At 44.2% G+C, this 16,755-nt stretch overlaps 1 protein-coding gene across 2 annotated transcripts; it reads right to left on the bottom strand.

The window, feature by feature from the left end:
* Window positions 1–981: 981 nt before the first annotated feature.
* On the bottom strand, window positions 982–16,385 carry brwd3 (bromodomain and WD repeat domain containing 3). 2 transcript variants are annotated; one of them, XM_037467786.2, is made up of 40 exons: window positions 16,126–16,385; window positions 15,893–15,951; window positions 15,756–15,785; window positions 15,511–15,570; window positions 13,844–13,994; window positions 13,500–13,598; window positions 13,212–13,372; window positions 12,496–12,717; window positions 12,112–12,212; window positions 11,928–11,998; window positions 11,661–11,761; window positions 11,518–11,558; window positions 11,331–11,435; window positions 11,081–11,231; window positions 10,859–10,993; window positions 10,645–10,773; window positions 10,166–10,391; window positions 9,923–10,063; window positions 9,541–9,721; window positions 9,336–9,429; window positions 9,056–9,226; window positions 8,881–8,954; window positions 8,608–8,800; window positions 8,411–8,521; window positions 8,222–8,329; window positions 7,428–7,552; window positions 7,255–7,337; window positions 6,791–6,902; window positions 6,561–6,622; window positions 6,050–6,205; window positions 5,840–5,960; window positions 5,604–5,729; window positions 5,431–5,506; window positions 5,286–5,336; window positions 5,037–5,180; window positions 4,794–4,946; window positions 4,545–4,714; window positions 4,313–4,401; window positions 3,940–4,074; window positions 982–3,845 (listed from the first exon to the last, which is right to left on the bottom strand). In XM_037467786.2, the coding sequence occupies exons 1-40, from the start codon at window positions 16,157–16,159 to the stop codon at window positions 2,965–2,967; spliced, it is 5,433 nt and encodes a 1,810-aa protein (XP_037323683.2). In that variant the 5' UTR covers window positions 16,160–16,385; the 3' UTR covers window positions 982–2,964. The 2 variants fall into 2 exon arrangements, with proteins under 2 accessions (XP_037323683.2, XP_037323684.2); XM_037467787.2 differs by having other exon boundaries at window positions 982–3,842.
* Window positions 16,386–16,755: the final 370 nt, after the last annotated feature.

The raw sequence follows: 16,755 nt of genomic DNA, 5'->3' as shown, positions 1-16,755 counted from the left end.
ATTGTGGGTCTGAGCTTCACTGTCACAGTTTCCATTTCAATAAGTTGTAGTTTTTTTGGTGTCACAGCGACATCATCGGAATGCAAAGTACCCGAAGGGGAGATTACATATGTTTTATATTGAAGTCACTTTCAAAGCAGTTTTCACTTCTATAATTTCACAACTCCCACTAACCTGCTGATCCTCCTCAACCGTAACATACTATAATATTATCCTGTTAGGTAGGACACTTGCGTTACATAAACACAACCAAAAAGTATTCATGGCTTTGGCCACAGTATGATTCATCTCAAGCCTGACCTTGTGTGGGACATTTGTAGAAAAAAAACGACTTCATTGAGGGAGCGGCCTATTTGTAATCCTTTACATGAAAGGCTAAATATTTGATTATTTCGCTGCTGATACCTCTTATCTGTCTGAAAAACAGCACCATTGCTAGCAGGTAGCTTCATTTATGCATATAGATACATATACACCTGAATTATTATAACCTATCCCGATTAAAACATAGAGAAAGCTGCAGCTAGTTGTTTGGCCAACACAAAATTCCCCTCAATATATTCAATGTGGCTTTTTCCCCCAACTTTGGTCCTCCATACCAGTATAAATGACACAAACTGACCTCCCCCTCTTTTATACATTGATCCATTTTAAGTCCCATGATCCTCCTGCACCTCTGCGGTTAGTAGGTGTGGCAGAGCGAGGTGCGTCACAACTCAACCTTGATTGTCCCTAGTCTGACTCACCCCAGCTCTTCAATGCAGTAATGCAGTAGCAAACGTTACGGTGAGGATTTCGACGGTCTATGCCAAAGGCGAGAACACAAATGCTTGTGACTATAAGAATTGAAGACTATAAAGAAGCTGCAGGTGGCTCAGTTGTGCTGGTGAACCGGTTTTCAAGCTTCAGGAATTAGGAAACCATTTCAGAAAAAGGCCTCAATTAGCTACATGGAAGAAGAAAAAAAAAAAAACAAATTCATTTTAAGATCTTTTTTGTTTTTTATTAAAAAAGAAAAACACATACAACCAAATGATTGCGTATAAAAGACAGTCACGTTATCTCAATCCACCTAGAGTGGAATGTTATCCTTGTATCCGTCATCAACTAATCTGACGCATTGAGGCGTGACTAAAAGCTACTATATGAAAATAAGATTCCAAAATATGAATCAGTCTTCTCACACTCAACCAGAACCATTTCAAGACTTCAGTTAATGCTGTCGCCCAGAGCACCCCAGATGCTGATTTGATCATTTTATATATCGCAGAGCGCCAGATGCTGACCCAACTCCTCAGCACCCACACACACACACACATTAAAAAAAGAAAAGAAAAAGCAGAACCTCCTAGAGCTTTCTCTGATGTCGGCGACCTCACAGAGTGATGACGAGGTGTGTTCGGATTAGAGCACCCAGTGTGGACTATTTGAGAGTCAGCTATCCCGGCTTTTCCCGGCTGGACGCCGCCTCATTTGAAGCGACCACGCGAGCATTGAAGTAAACAGCATTGCTACGACAACAAGGATCCAATGTGATGCAATTCCACAAGAAACACTCAACAACGAGGAATGATTCCTTATCAAACAAAACAAAGTGATTTTGATAGAAACAGTCATCAGTTCATGAGATAAAAAGATTTCCAATCAGATCCCTTCAGTGTCATCATACAGACCGTGGTATAGATTTAGTTATATATGGTTTTACTCGTCGAACAAAAAGATTAAATAAAAAACTGAATGTGTGCTGGCACAGTTTAAACATTCTTAGACAAGAAAAAAAAAATCTCTTTCTCGACTATCTTTATTACTCAGCTGCCACGTGGAGAAGATAAATGTGCAAATATTTCTTCTTTCTCACCACTATTAAAAATAAAGTAACCTTAGTACAAGACAATGGAAAAATAAATACCTATGTGGAAGAGCGTACGCCAGGGACACATTGCATTTGCACCGATGGAGAAAGGGCGATGGGAGCAACCATGAATGCGTCTGATCCACCAGCGAGTTCAACAGCAGAAATACAAACAATGCAGTGGCTGTTTTACCCCAGAAAATCACTTTTACCCTTAAGAAAAAAAAAATCCCCTCACCAAATTACAACTAAACAACTGAATCAAAGAGCCTAACAACAGTCAACGCCACAGAGAGGGAAGCAGGGGAGAGACATCTGACGTTCCCAAGCTAAGGACGTCAAGATGTAGGACGAGGGCTCTAGGGCTATCGGGCTTTCACTATGGTGCTGTATTCTACAGACTGCAGTCACTTGGATTCCTATTATTGCAAGTATTGGTCGTGCCCAAATGACACCTTTTCTTGACAGGAGTCCCACATATTGACTAAATCTGAGGGATTTAGCTCTGCAACAAACTACTAAGGCTTGTGGTTGTGAGGAAAGTACCAAAGAAGTGGACATCAGTGACCGTAACCGGTACTGCACATGTCTCGTGTAGATGTTGTGACTCAACTAGTGACCGCGAGAATGACGAGTTTTGTTAAATTACTCAAAGAGGAAATAAAAAACAAAGAACTAAAACATGAGCACCGTTTTTTTGGCATCTCCGTATCTTTCTTTGGTGACCGGGGGGGGGGGTAAGAAAAGTCTCGGGAGGGACGAGAAGAGGAGGCAGAGGGGTTATAGTGTTTAGCACTAGACTTGACACTCACAGGAGGAGGAGGGAAGAGGAGCGGCGCCGCTCCTCAGAAGCTCCTCCAGCGAGCAGTAAGGCCGAGGTGAGTTAGTCCGGTGGGAGATCATCCGCGTTGAACAGTGGCTCTGTCGAGGGGAAACCCCCTGGCAATATATTGTGAGCACCATCAGTTCTAGAGTCAAAAGCAGTGTAAGATTAAAAATAAAAAAAACATATATATATATATTATATACACTTGTACAAAAAGAAAGAAAAAAATCCCTGAATTGTTACGCATGTTTTTAAATTGAGGTTTTAAAAAAGAGGGCCCCTTGTGTCAGTGACCCCAGCCCATGAGGTGGCTGACACGGGCTTTCTCGGTCATGCGGCGTACCCGTCCTGAGCGGGACCTGCCCAGGTTGAGGGGGTCCTCCTTCGACCCATGGCCATCGTCCTCTGACTCGTCCCTGTACAGAACTGTCCTGCGGCCCTGGTTGCGCGTGTTGACCCGCCGAGACTTGCACTGGCTTCCTCTCAGGGGGCCGGCGGCTGCAGACGCTGCTGCAGCTTCCGTCTGCATCCCATCAACGTCGTCCTCTTCCTCTGGCTCCTCCTCTTCGAGCTCTTCCTCCTCCTCTGGCTCTTCCTCCTCTGGCTCTTCTTCCTCTGGCTCTTCCTCTTCATCCCCATCCTCCTTTTCCACCTCTCCATCATCCTCGTCAGGTCCTACAACTACCGGTTGTTGTTGCTGCTGCTGCTCATCCTCTTCATCTTCATCAACATCTTCCTCGTCTTCCTCTTCCTCCTCCTCCTCCTCCTCCTCCTCTACCAGTGGCTGCATTCGTGCTCTTTTGGATCTCTGGGCCGCATCCTCGTCTCCTTTGTGTCTCCTCTTCCCCGAGGCCGCCACCTTACCCTTAGCCGAGTGGTGCAGCGACAGGAAGGGGGCTTTGCTGTAGTCGTGATCTCCCCCTTCCACGTACTTCTCCATCTCAGAATCAGAGCTGTTGTCACTGTCCGACGAGGACGAGGAAGAGGAGGACGATGAGGTTGAGGACGAGGAGGACGAGGACGAGCTGTTGGATCCGGATCCAGATCCAGCCTCCTCCTCATCCTCCTCCTCCTCGTCGTTAGACTGCGACAACTCTGGTGGCCCGAGTCGCTGTCTGGAGCCGTTGTTCACTGGAGACGTTGGATGCGTGTTTCGCTGGGTCCCTGCTGAAAGACAAGTGGACAACGGTTCATTTCAGGACCTCAGCTGTAAAACGTGACAGCATTTACAAGAGATGTCAGAATGTAACGCTGGTAGTACCTGACTTCTTTACTGGGGTTACTTGGCTGCGGGGCCCGTGATGTGGCCCTTGGTTTCTACTCTCGCCGCTTGTCCCTGAACTTGGAGAGGAAGGCTGGAGGTCTTCCTCCTCTGCTACACTGCTGCTTGGATGAGCTACGGCAACAAGGGACAGATAATTACCAATCCATTTCTCCATCAATACATTACAACTGATGGTTTTAACCGAATTACACAAAGCTCGCTACAATATGCTGAATTGGAATGTGTCAACACCCCTATCGATAAAAAGCGCGGAAAAAAGGAGTTTTCTTCTACATGAAGAAGGAACAGCAAGATTCTGCACAACATTGGCACATAAAATAACCATGAAACCAAAATAGAGCAGTCTCACCTTGTTGTGATCTCTGGGAACGATTCTTCGTTGTGGTCTGGGATTTTTTGGGCTTCAACACCTTCCCCGGTTTGTGCTTGCCTCTTGGGCTGAACATATGAAAACACAGGGAAGCAGTATTTCAGAATAATTACCTTCATTAAATGACAGCAGGGTGCCACTTTCATCAGCTTGTATCTAATATATATCTAATAATATAGTGACCGTTTTCTAATAAGGAGTGTTGTGTGACCTGGGGGATGGACTGGCAGACGGGGAGTTGCCACCGTTGTGCATTCGGTTTCTGTAACTGAGTCTCTGAAGAGCCCGCCGTTCGTTCTGAATGGCTGACTTGTGGTCAGAGATGATGGAGATGATGTTTTTTTCAAAGAAGGCCGACAAGCTGAGGGTCATGGTGTAGATCTAGACGTAAAACAAGGAGGTTAGAGGGAATCTACCAGATTGCCACACGGATGGAGTTGCTTTTTCAATCGCACTTCACCTGGGATTTCTTGTTAGGCGTGTATGCTTTGGAGTTGCTGAAAATGAGGCGCACGTCTTTGGCAAACTCCATGGGGCTTTCATAATTCCCTGCTGCCAGCGTCTCCGACACTGTAGCCAGGTCCATGGGAGTGTCAATAATATTTCTATAGTCCTGTTCAAAACAGGGTGGAGGAGGAGCGTTAATTTCACTGACACTGTTACTTTTACACACATGGTTCACGTTATTAAGAAGCTGCTTTACCGGGTACTCAAAAAGGTCCACTGCCTGCCTGAACGGCTCGGAATCTGGCGAGACTATCATTCTACGCAGCAGCTCTTTGCATTGACCTGCCCAGAGTTTCACATCCAAAACCCCACCGCGCTTCTTAGAATTTGGGTCAGCTCCCTGGCAGAGAGAAGATAAAATGAGACTGGAGCTACTGCAGGTGATTGAAGTCTGTGGTGTTCTATGATGGATTTTTGTGCAACACTGGACTCTGGTCCCTCTTACCCAATGTCCTGTAGATGTCCCCGGAGTGTCGGAGTCCACATCCAACTCAACCTACAGAGGAACACATACAAACTCGAACAACTATTTCCAGCACATAAAGTAATTTAATGAAAAATATTGTTTAAAAAAAGAATGGAATCCTGACCTCAGCTTCTTCTCCACTGCTAATCTCAGACCTCAGTTTATGATGCAGATCCAAGATGTCTGTGCAGTTCTGGTCGCTAAAGGAAATAATGGGCTATGGCATCAGACACGTGTGCAGGAGTATTAAATATCATAACCCCAGAATCCTAGAGGTGGATTAACAGTGTGTCTTACCTGATGTAGTGTAGGAGAACATCAGTCACCACCTTAGCCGATGCTACAATGGGGCTCTGGGGTTCGTTGAAAGTGCGGGCATTGTGTTCAATGTAGCGCACTTCCCACATTAATGCAGAGATACGCCTGCAGCAGGAGAGAAAAGATGCACTTCAACCTAAAATGCATGCATATTGGCATCTGGACTTTGCATTTATGGAAGGATAGAACGTGTGTGTTTATGTGGCCGACCTCACCTGTAAAAGCGGTTCTCCAGTCGTTTGCGGACAGTGCTGAGGTCAGTGGCGTAAGACACTGCAGTGCAGTACAGTGGGTAATCCTGCAGATTCACTGGTGACGAGAATGCCTTGGCCACATCTGTGCACAAACGTGAACGAGATCAAACATGGCCGACACGTACGAGACCAGACAAGAAACGAACAGCCGTCGACCCTTTGGTGGCCTACCCAGTGTAAGGAGCTGGTCGATGCCGTGGATCACTCTCTCACAGTCTTCATCCCGTGTGTGAGCTCCCCACTCTCCCTCCTGAGGCTTGTAAAGCAGAGCCTGTAGCTCGTCCTCGGCCACCTCCACGCCGTCACCAACCTGCTCCGGCAACACAGCTGATGGAGCCACAAAACGTGTCAGAAAACGCTCAGAAATACTATGCATTGCAAATATTTATCAGCCACACAATTCTAATAAAACACTTACGTTTCTTTAAAGTTCTTCTAAAGCTCTGGTTCACAACCCTTTTACTTAAAAAACCAATCAATAAAAAGATTTATTTTGGGTTTTTTTGTGGATGAACATCTTAGTGTTCTTAATGTGATACGTCTGTATGTTAATTTTCAGTTTTCATGGTGTAAAACCTGGGGAACGCTGACCCTGGGGAGCATTGTGTCTTTAAAACCGAACAAACCCTAATATTAACCCTTAATAACTTTCTGGAATTGTCACATTAGGAATACCACTGACCATCCACAGGAATAGGCTCCATGTCCCAGGGACTCAATTTCTCCCGCTCTCCATTATCCCACCTGATGGGGAAAAATAAAATTTAAAAAAACGGTTTAACTGAAATCACACTTTACAATAATTTATTTGATTAGGAAATGTGACATCAACGAAGAACATTAACTGAGAGCCAGCTGACACACTGTGTTGGATAACAGCAAAAACTATAAAACAGCACAACACACACTCACTTCACTGCATAGCATTGAAACAGGCTGTCTGGATATTCTGGCTGCAGAGGCTCTTGGTCCTCCACAGAGCCGAACCACCAGGCGTCGTCAATGATGCTGCGGAACCTCATACCTAAAGAGAGCAAAGTGAAGACAGGCTCAAACAAGAGACGGACGCCACACTGTCCACAAAAATCGGCATGTCGTCGATCCGTTTTTAAACCGCGTGTAGTGAAAGAATGTTGTCTCTGGTGTGAGTTTGGGTTCTGAGGACGCCTCAGTGTACCAAAGAGCTACTGAAATGATTGCACTGCTTTCACTTTCTGTAATATCTGATATGTGAAATGTTTTCAGTATGGTTTTGTTGTCTGGTTAAATGTTTGTCTTGTGTTTATGTATAATGGTGTAGGTTGGAAAATATCCTGATATTGTGATAAGTAAAATCAAATCATGAGCGGTAAACACATGACTTCAAAAATACTCACCTGGCTGCCAGTTGTGCTCTTTAGCCTCGTTGTAAAACTGCTGCAGTACCAGAAAATCTATCACATCAGGCATGTCATGGTACCTTTAGAGTGTGGAAATGAAAAATAAAATTAAATGCACCTGTTTTAACAATTATTATCATAAATTGTTCATGGCACTTGAAAAGGCTTACTTTAATGAGAAAGACTCATTGGTCATCTTCCCCGAGACAGGGTCCAAAAAAGCCAGTTTTAGGCAGCACAAGGTGGGAGGTCCCACTTCGTATTTAATTCCTACCACCTTCACGGATTCCTGATCCTGAAGAAGGGAGCAGGAGAAAAACACATTAATGGTAACAATGTTCCGTTTCTACCATTCTACAACAATGGCCCATGAAGTAAAAAATAAAATAAAAACAGCTGTGTGAAAGATGCTACAAGTAGCAGCCCAGGTAGCGCTGATTGTGGCACGTTAGACATGCTAGCAGCTCTGCAGGGTTGTGTTTTGGTACAGTGTAGCTTTGGCTGAATGCTAGCTGATGCAAACTGTGACAAAGCCAGCATGCTAACCCCTAGCGGTCGCAGCGACTTGTCTTATGTGTATTGAGATAGAGTCATGGTTTTAACATTTTACAACAATTATTGAAGAATCCGACGTAATTCAGATCAGAAAACAGTTTATTGCAAAGTTGGTCGAGCTGCTGGTATTACCTCTAGTAGCAACACTAACAGCTTAGTTCCAAAATACCGGGATATTAATTTTTGGCCATACGGCCCAGCCCTACTGGACAGACGGAAACTACGGATAGTGGCACTGAATTAAAAGTCAGACGATCACCAAAGCTAATTCTAATGTCTGTACACGAATGTCTGTACAACATTTCATGGCAATCAACCAAAAAGTTCTTGCTGCAGTTAACAAACTGTCTTAAAAGCTTCTCTGTGTACACAAACACACATCACTACGGTGTAAAATAATGTGCCTCACCCTGAGGTCGAGTCTGTTCCACGGCTGTTTCTGAGGGTTGATGCTGTAAGCCTTGGCCCTGCGCACAGCTCGGACGTAGGCCTGATGGCCCTGTTTGAAGTAGATGAGCTGGAGGACAGGAGAATCAGGATCAAAACGCAGGTAATAACATGTATTTTTCTGTTTTGATACAAGAGTGACACTCCTTACCTCATCTCCCATTTGTGGAACAAAGGGAGAGCGGTGTGGAATGGTCTCCATTATCCATGCAGGGGGAAGCCACTCTTCCGCGTCGAGTCCAGCCAGAGAGGCTGGTGGTTTCTAGGTATGTGCAATTAGGAGAAAATGTTGAAATCCACAATTGTGTGGTGAAAACATTCACTGTGGGTAAAGGAGCCTTAGCATACCTGCTTGGTCTCCTTAGGCTTCTTCCTCTTCTCACTGTCCCTCTTCTTTGCCTCCTTTTCCTTGCCATCGACTTCTTCCTCCTCGGAGCTGCTGTAACCTTTGGGCTGCACAGGCCTCCTGGTCAGTCTCTTCGGTGGCTGAAGGTTGATCCCAGCATCGGCTGTCCAATCTGAATATTCACTGGAGGAGCCCCTGGGAACCAAAAGAGGGGTGATGTTAGTTGGGCAAATGTAACTACAAGTTGACAACGTTGCTGAGGTAAAAAGATTTACCCGGAGCTGCTCTCACTCTGCCACAGAGCTTCCCCATCAGAGGAGGCTGCGCTTTGCTCCGCCTGCGCTGCAGCCTGTCAACAAAAAGGGAGAGAAAGCACCTTCACTGTTATGAATGGTAGTTGAAAGATGTCATGTCAGGTATGGAAATGTAGAGTAGAAAGGCAGAGCGTACATGTCCATCACTGTCAGATTCTAACTGGCTGTCAGAGTTACGTCTGTTGCTGGAATTTCGCCTCCTCGTCCGAGCAGGCCGGACTTGAGCTGAGCGGGTCTGGTAGGCGTGGCGCTGCTGCTTTTTCTGGGTCGGCCGCCGGGACCGCAGGCGCGAAGACAGCAGATCGCTCTACAAAGTGTGCGTAGCGAGGAGGGAAAATGAGTGGAGCGGGAACCAATTGGCATATGTAGTATTTTTTTCCCTTGTGAAAACAACTATGAAAATAAGCTTTGCGTACCGTGGGTGTGCAGGCGACTGGTTTCTTCCTCCTCTCCGCATTGTATAGAGAACATTCCATTTCACCTTTAGCTCGTCTGCACTCCTCCACAACTCTATTACATAACAAAATGAATAATTTCCATCACAAAATGAAGACAAGAACACAATATATATATATGAGAGACTTTCCTCAATGTCCTTGTATGCAATTCTCTCTGCCTCACCTGGATATGCCGTGTGGCACTTCATTGACCATCACTCTGTGGCTCCAGGCCAGCAGGTCCCTCTCAGTGGCCACTTGACTACGCAGGGCATTGTGCTGCATTTGCCACAGCCCGCCCACCTGCACAATTCTCTGTATTTCATCAGCCGGCGATGAGGCCTCCCCCTCTGCTTCATCGCCCGCTAAATAAAAACAAGAGATTGGTCCAGGCAAATATGCACTCAACTCACTCAAATATCTCATGCTCAGTTTTAACACATTTCGGACTATTAAATGGCATAATTTAAGTCCCACTGACCACCATGGACTAACAAAGAACATAACATGAAACCTAAAATCCCTTTAAACAACTTCGCTTTGCACCATGTAAAGTTAGAAGATACCCTCTGCATCTGCAGCCGGCTCCTCCCCGTTCTGACGCTCGTCCTGCTCATTTTGCAACTGTCTGATGAGATCGTCCAACAGGCTCTCTCTGTTTTCTGCCGTTTGCTGGCCAAGTACCTGCTCAACCAACTCTCCATCACCTAAAAAAAAAAAGAAATATTGAGTGAAACTGTCAATTTCCCTTACAATACATACTATACAGGCATTGTGAGTGGTAAGAGTAACAAATGAGCAGGTTTTACTGTTAGCCATGTATCCTAGCTGGGGTACGAGCTGATCCTCCTTGCACTTCTCTCTTCCTGGCACCAGGCGCTGGTAGTGAGGAGGATGAGGATTTCCATCGACATCCACCAGGAAGGGTGGAGGCATGAGGTGGGGGGCTTGCTGCGTCTGCTCGTCCAGCACGTAGTTATTAGAGTCACGAATGAGAGGTCGGTAGTCCGTGTGGAAGAACATCTGGTCAGGAATCTGGAGGGAATAAGTAGAATAAGTATGTTAGTGTTAATAACGAGGGCAAAAATAATGTCATTGGCTCTCCCTCCCTTGGAAGACCCGGACACACAGGAGTTAGGAGAGAGGTCGTCATTTCAGATCCTTTTTGAAACTCTGCTTCAATTAACATTTTATGATTAAAGAGCAGTATGTGTAATGTTTAATCCACCATGAGGTTAAACTTTATTCATGCTGTTCCTTTAATAGTTTGACAGTTTAAAGTCATTACCTTCTCGTACGGTCTGCTGCAGCCAAAGCCAAAGATGAGCAGATGGCCGTGCGAGTCGGTGCATGAGAAATGCTGCCCATCAGCGGAGAACTTGCAGTCAAAAATGGCCCCGTGACCTTGCCCTTCAATCTGCAAGCAAAAATGTCAGTGAGAACTTGATGAGAGAGCAGAGAGAGAGAAAACTAATAATGGCAATCATTAGTAGATAAATCACCATGTTGAAGAAGTTGCGGATCTTGGCTCCTTTGGTCAGGTCCCACATGTAAATGTTGCCATCGTGGCCGGCAGATAGCATGATGCGGGAGTCAAATGGGTGAGCCTCCAGCACAAATACCTCATCATCGTGACCCTTAAACAGAGGGGGAATTGCGCAGTTGGTTAGTAAAAAAAAAAAAAAAGTAGAAGAAAAAAAAAAATACTAGCTTCAGCCTCTCACAGATAAAACATGCAGCAGCTGTCCGGTGGTTGTGCTCCACACTTTGAGCAGGTAGTTAGACACGGCTGTGATGATGGTCCTATCTGCACGGTCCCAGGCCACCATGGTCACCACCAGCTTGGTTTTATCATCCCCATTGGTGACAGCGGTCCTGGAGGAAAACATCCAGTCAGGCACAAAACACTTGAGTGGTTGGCCGAGACGGATGGGACACCATCAAACGCCAGAATAGGATCGTTCACTCTCTTACCCGGGCAGCCTGGCAGCAATGTCTAAAGTGATGCTCTTCCACTCTTGTTGCTGGTAATGCCAGATCCTGGCTGTGCCGTCACGACTCCCACTCACAAACCTTAGGCTAGACACACACCAACAGTCAGGAGCTTGAAACCCGTACAGAACAACTGGTTGAAGTCGATGATCTTGGCAAGCACACTCACCTGTCACTGTTATTGCTAAATTGGACGACTATAACCTTATCCTAAGACACAAAGAGAAGACAAGTCATTTTTACAGAGATCTTGTACAATGAAGGTAAACAGAAAGCAACGAGAATGATGCAGCCGCTGCATTTTCTTCTTACCGTGTGGGCATCCATCTCAGAGACCTTCACAGGAGGGTCAGCACCAAGGTAGTAGACTCTGATCAAATGATCAGTGCCACCGGTGGCCATGAACATACCACCTAATAACAGTGAAGAAAATCACTGTGACAAGAATAGCCTACAGCAATCTCTTTATATCAATAAGGACTACTTCTATGTTAAAAATTACAAAACATTTGTGATTTTGGGGACAGGGAATAATTCAACAACATAAAAAAAGGTCTAATAGCAGACAGGGAACCTTACCACTGCTGAAGGAGGAAGTGGAGACCTGTACTCCCGGACGTGACCGCTCAACAAACTTGACAGGTTGATCACTGAGAAGAAGGAGGAGAAAAACTGTCGGCTGTCTTTATTTCCATGGAAACAGACCACTGCTCGAGCTAAGAAAAGTAGCTTCACAAGCTTCCAATGAAGCAGTAACACTTACTGGAATTTCATGCTGAGCGAGTGCCACTTCCAGAAACACACCATGCCGTCTGCACCGGTGGAGGCCAGGTACCGCGTTGTACCTTTGACAGCAGGACTAAACTAAAGTGCATAGAGAGTTTGTGTTGGTTAGTTGAAGGCATTACCAAGATGTACCACCGCGGAACAGTAGAGATTACATAGTGCAGGTCATCTAGTCCAGAGTGTTCCCCAACTACCGGGCCACACTGAGAGAATACATTTTTTTCCCTATTTTTTTTGTGTTCCCGAGCAAGACACCCAACCCCCAATTGCTCCCCAGGCCAAATGTAACGCATGGGTTATAATGCAATGTAAGTCGCTTTGGATAAAAGTGTCAGTTAAATGACATGTAATGTTAGCTCACCTGTATTGATGTGATGGAGGCCCCGTGGGCCTGCAGAACGGTGATTGGTGCACAGGTACGCAAGCACCACACCCTGATGGTTTTGTCGCAGCTTGCTGAAGCAATGAGGGTGTTCTCGTGGTTAACGGCCATGTCACAGATCTCGGCTGAGTGGCCGCGGAGTGTTGCCAGGAGCCGTCCGTCATCTGTGGCCCAGATTTTCACCAGGCAATCATCAGAACCCTAAATCACACAGGTAACAAAAGAAACTAAAAACTCAGAAGCTAGCTTGATTAAACCACCTGGGTGAGGCGGCTGTTATGAGGAAACAACATCATACATCCAAATTTCTAGCAATCCAGCTGAACCTGTGCTCATTTTGTTATGAAGTAATCGGATCCAATCTATTAACACTGTTGCATTTTAAAACGTCAGCAAGTTGGGCTTTATACGTCTTGCTTTAATACATTTATGAAAAAAGAAAAGCTCATGGGACAACAGACATCCTATAGTTGGCTAATCTTGTCACTTGACTCACAGATTTGGAGAACCCCCCCAAAATGGAATTTAAAAAAGGGATTTGGCCTAAAAATGTGCTTTCTGATTGATTTTCCCTTATGATCCTGAATTTTCTATATGTCTTCCTAAACCCTACCAATAACTTGCTTAAGCGTGACTCAGCAGATGGAAACCCACAAATACAGAAATAATCATTTGAATCAAAAATCATCACTCACAGTAAATATCCTACGGCCTGTGCGGTCAAAGGCTACACAGTAGACTGAAGAGAGGTGGCCAAGGATACGTTTGTGTATCTTCATATGTTGGTAGGAGGAAGACGGCAGCACCTGGTTGAAACGAGCGGTGCCTGTGGCCTGGCGAGCACCCAAGATGGACACTTAATAAAAAGACAGATAACAATGATTAGCGGGAACAACAGACTGGTATTCACCTGTATTAGTCTGTGGGCTCTGGGACCTCTTAGTGGGTAGAAATATGTTTTTAAAAAAAAAGGTTTTACACACCGACACTTGGCATATCTCCATGGGTGACGGGAGGTTCTGGTGGACGTCCACGGTGAAGTGCAGCAACAGCTGAGCCACTACATACTTTGTGGCTACAACCTAAGTACAGAGTTAAAGTGTTAAAAAGAATTTCAGGGAAAGTGGGTGATTACTGATTTAGTTTATTTGTTTGCACATAAAAAACAGCATATCAATGAGCCAGAATGCCCATTGAGATTGTTTTAAGCAGAGTCCCCCTCCTAAATTATATTACAATTTTATAAAAACATGAGATTAGATACAGATTTATTGCAAAGAAACCAAAACCGCAAACAGAACCACGTGGATGGGAGGGAGATGCTCACTTTTGGTAGTACGAAGCAAGGACTGTCTTCCAAGCCCGAGGAGTGTTTGGACTCCAGGAACACTAGGTGGGATCTCCTTCTCTATCAGCGGTCCTATACGCTGACACACACGGAGCAGATAGTCTGCAGGAATGTGCTGGTTCAAAATCACCTGTGGGAGCCACAGACTGGGATTAATATTAATACTACAAAGTAATAAAACAATACCTACAATATACACATAGCATGTATTACCAAAACACAAAATATATCATCAAAAGGGTACAGCAAAAAAGTTTAAAGACATGAAATGAACTCCAACAGGCCATGATTTTTACAGGCACCACAATTAGTTAAACTGACCAATTTGAGGATTTCCCCAGACATTTAAATCTAAACCAATATATCAGCAATGAGCATGTTATATATGGCAGACTGAACAGATCATCTCTTTAGCTAGTTTCAAAACTCTGGTGGACATAACTAGAAAAAAAAGTCTTCACAATCCACAAATCCTGTAGTTGGTTCCCATTTATAGTGAGCTTTTCTTGGTGTTAAACACAAAGTGTCAGCTAGCATCTAAACTAGATTCTTGTTGGTATTGTGGAAGAATTGGGAGAGAGGCGGATGATGACTAAACTATCATCCCTGATGGAACACACCTCCCACCCCACACGAGACACCCTGTCTGCTCTGTACTGCTTCCTTCAGCCACTGGCTGCCCGGTGTGTGAAGAAGGGTACCGCAGGTCCTTCTTCCCTGTTGCTGTCAGGCTGCACAACAGCTGACACTTTGCCATATCAGTTAAAATAGTTCTGTCTGTTTGAATAATATCTGTCTGTATTTATAGAAATTTCTTTCAGTTATTGTCGATTACTTCTTTTTTTGTTACTGCCTATTTATAATAATTGATTTCGATCTTGATTCTTGTACTGTCTGTTTCCACTTTGACCTTTGCTCCTGTAAATTATGATTTCATAAATTACAAGAATGGAACACAGCATTGTCAAAATGCACGATTCAAACGACAAGAACTATAATAAATAAAAACACTATTAAGACTTTATGTATTTGAAGTTACTCATAAGAGGAGATTGTAATAAAAAATCAAAGATCAATTGGATGAGACAATTTAAACAACTGTGTAGTAGCACATACACATCTATCAAGTTAATTTATAAATGCTAAAGTGTCTTATTTGATTGTCTTTCTATTTATACTTATTGTTAAAATTGTAGTATGGTTTTATAATGCAGCTCGTTGAAAAACACTGAAGACGAAGGAAAGGGGGAGGGAGAAGAAGGGGGAAGAAAAGCCCTCAGCGAATCACAAGAGCCTCTTACGAATGTTCCGGTTCGCTCGCAAATAAAACTGTGATTTCATTGGCTCCAACCGAAGACTGGCAGCTCTCTGGATCTGTTCGGCCTATCACCACCCACCCGGGTCTCTATTCTCCTCCTACTAGCCCACACAATACCAAAGCCTATATTTAGTTATTTACCGACGGGCCTGCACTAATATAAATGTCAACATATGTTCAAATTAAATATAAATAGGTTACCACCGCGTGTCTTCTCGGTGATTAATTTAATTACAATTATGTAAGTCACCAAGAGATAATCGTCAATTGACATAAACGCTGTATGCTTCATTTGATTCAAATGATAATAATGGCAATTCCCACTCACCAAATCTTGGAAGGTCCGTTTGTATTTCTTCCCGTCCCAACTCCATCGTTGAGGGACCAACTAAAGTTTAAAGATAAGCGGTTAGAGACGGCACAAAACCAGCCCGTATGTTCACGGCTCGGCAACACGCTTCTTTATCAGATACCAGACAACATTAGGGGGAAATTTCCCAAAAAGCGCCCACATGTGCAACAACACGGAAACCACCGATGTAAATAAACACAGAAGGATCCAGCTGAACCTACCTCATACTCCTCCAGCTCTTCAACCAGAATCTAACAACAGACAGACACAGTTAGCTTTAGCTGCTAACACAAGCTACTTATCCAACGTTTTTTGCATATAACCGTTCGTCAATATCTTGCTTATTGTATGTTGTTACCTGCGATGCTTTTTTACAGGGTCCGGACTGTAGAAATCTGGCAATGAGGTAATACAATTCTGAAAAGAAACAAGTGTGTTAGCTTGACACTAACTAGCGCTGCTATTAAGCCGAGCTAAAGTTAGCTAGCTTCGGGCAGCCCTCGGTTACTTAGCGCGTTAGCAGGCTCACAACTGCAAACTGTGAATATGTAAAATGTCTCGTTGTTGATCAAAGGGACGCTCAGCACTCACCAGCTTCGGTCTGTAAACACCGTTCTCCTGCCATCACTTGATGAAACGGGAGACATTAAGACGAACTGATGTTTTAGCTCGCTCGTTAGCCGCCGGCTAGCTAACAGTAGCTAGTTGTGTGTAGCTAAAACAGGCTAGTGAATGGCCTCCTCCGTTCTCAAGTTGTTCCCTGACCACCTGGTGCTCTGTGTTAGCGCCCTCCAGTGGAACAATGTCGTATTGTTTTTAATTAAACGAATAAATGCTAACATGCTCAAATCCCCAACAACTTAAGAAATAAATGTGTATATTTTTATTTTAATGCCGTGACATGTACTTTATATTGTTCTAAAATATACACATAAATATGCATTACGTTTTCAAAAATATATTTGTTAAATTCATATGCATTTTATGAAAATTTGATTTGTTTACACATGTGGGCATGATGGTTCATATCCCGTTCCATGAAATCAGCATTAGTGTTTGATAAATAGGACCTCTTTTTAGAGTTTTAGAGAGGGCATGTGGGTTAAATTCCCCCAAAAAATAATGGAAGGAAAGGTAACGGGTATATTCTAAAGTGGTTATTTACAATTTTCCAAACTTACCAACATGAACCAAATCATCCCTGCAACATTCCCTGTAGTT

The sequence above is a fragment of the Pungitius pungitius genome, chromosome 16, assembly GCF_949316345.1.
Source record: "Pungitius pungitius chromosome 16, fPunPun2.1, whole genome shotgun sequence".
Lineage (NCBI taxonomy): Eukaryota > Metazoa > Chordata > Actinopteri > Perciformes > Gasterosteidae > Pungitius > Pungitius pungitius.
This window is presented reverse-complemented; position numbering and strand designations above follow the sequence as displayed.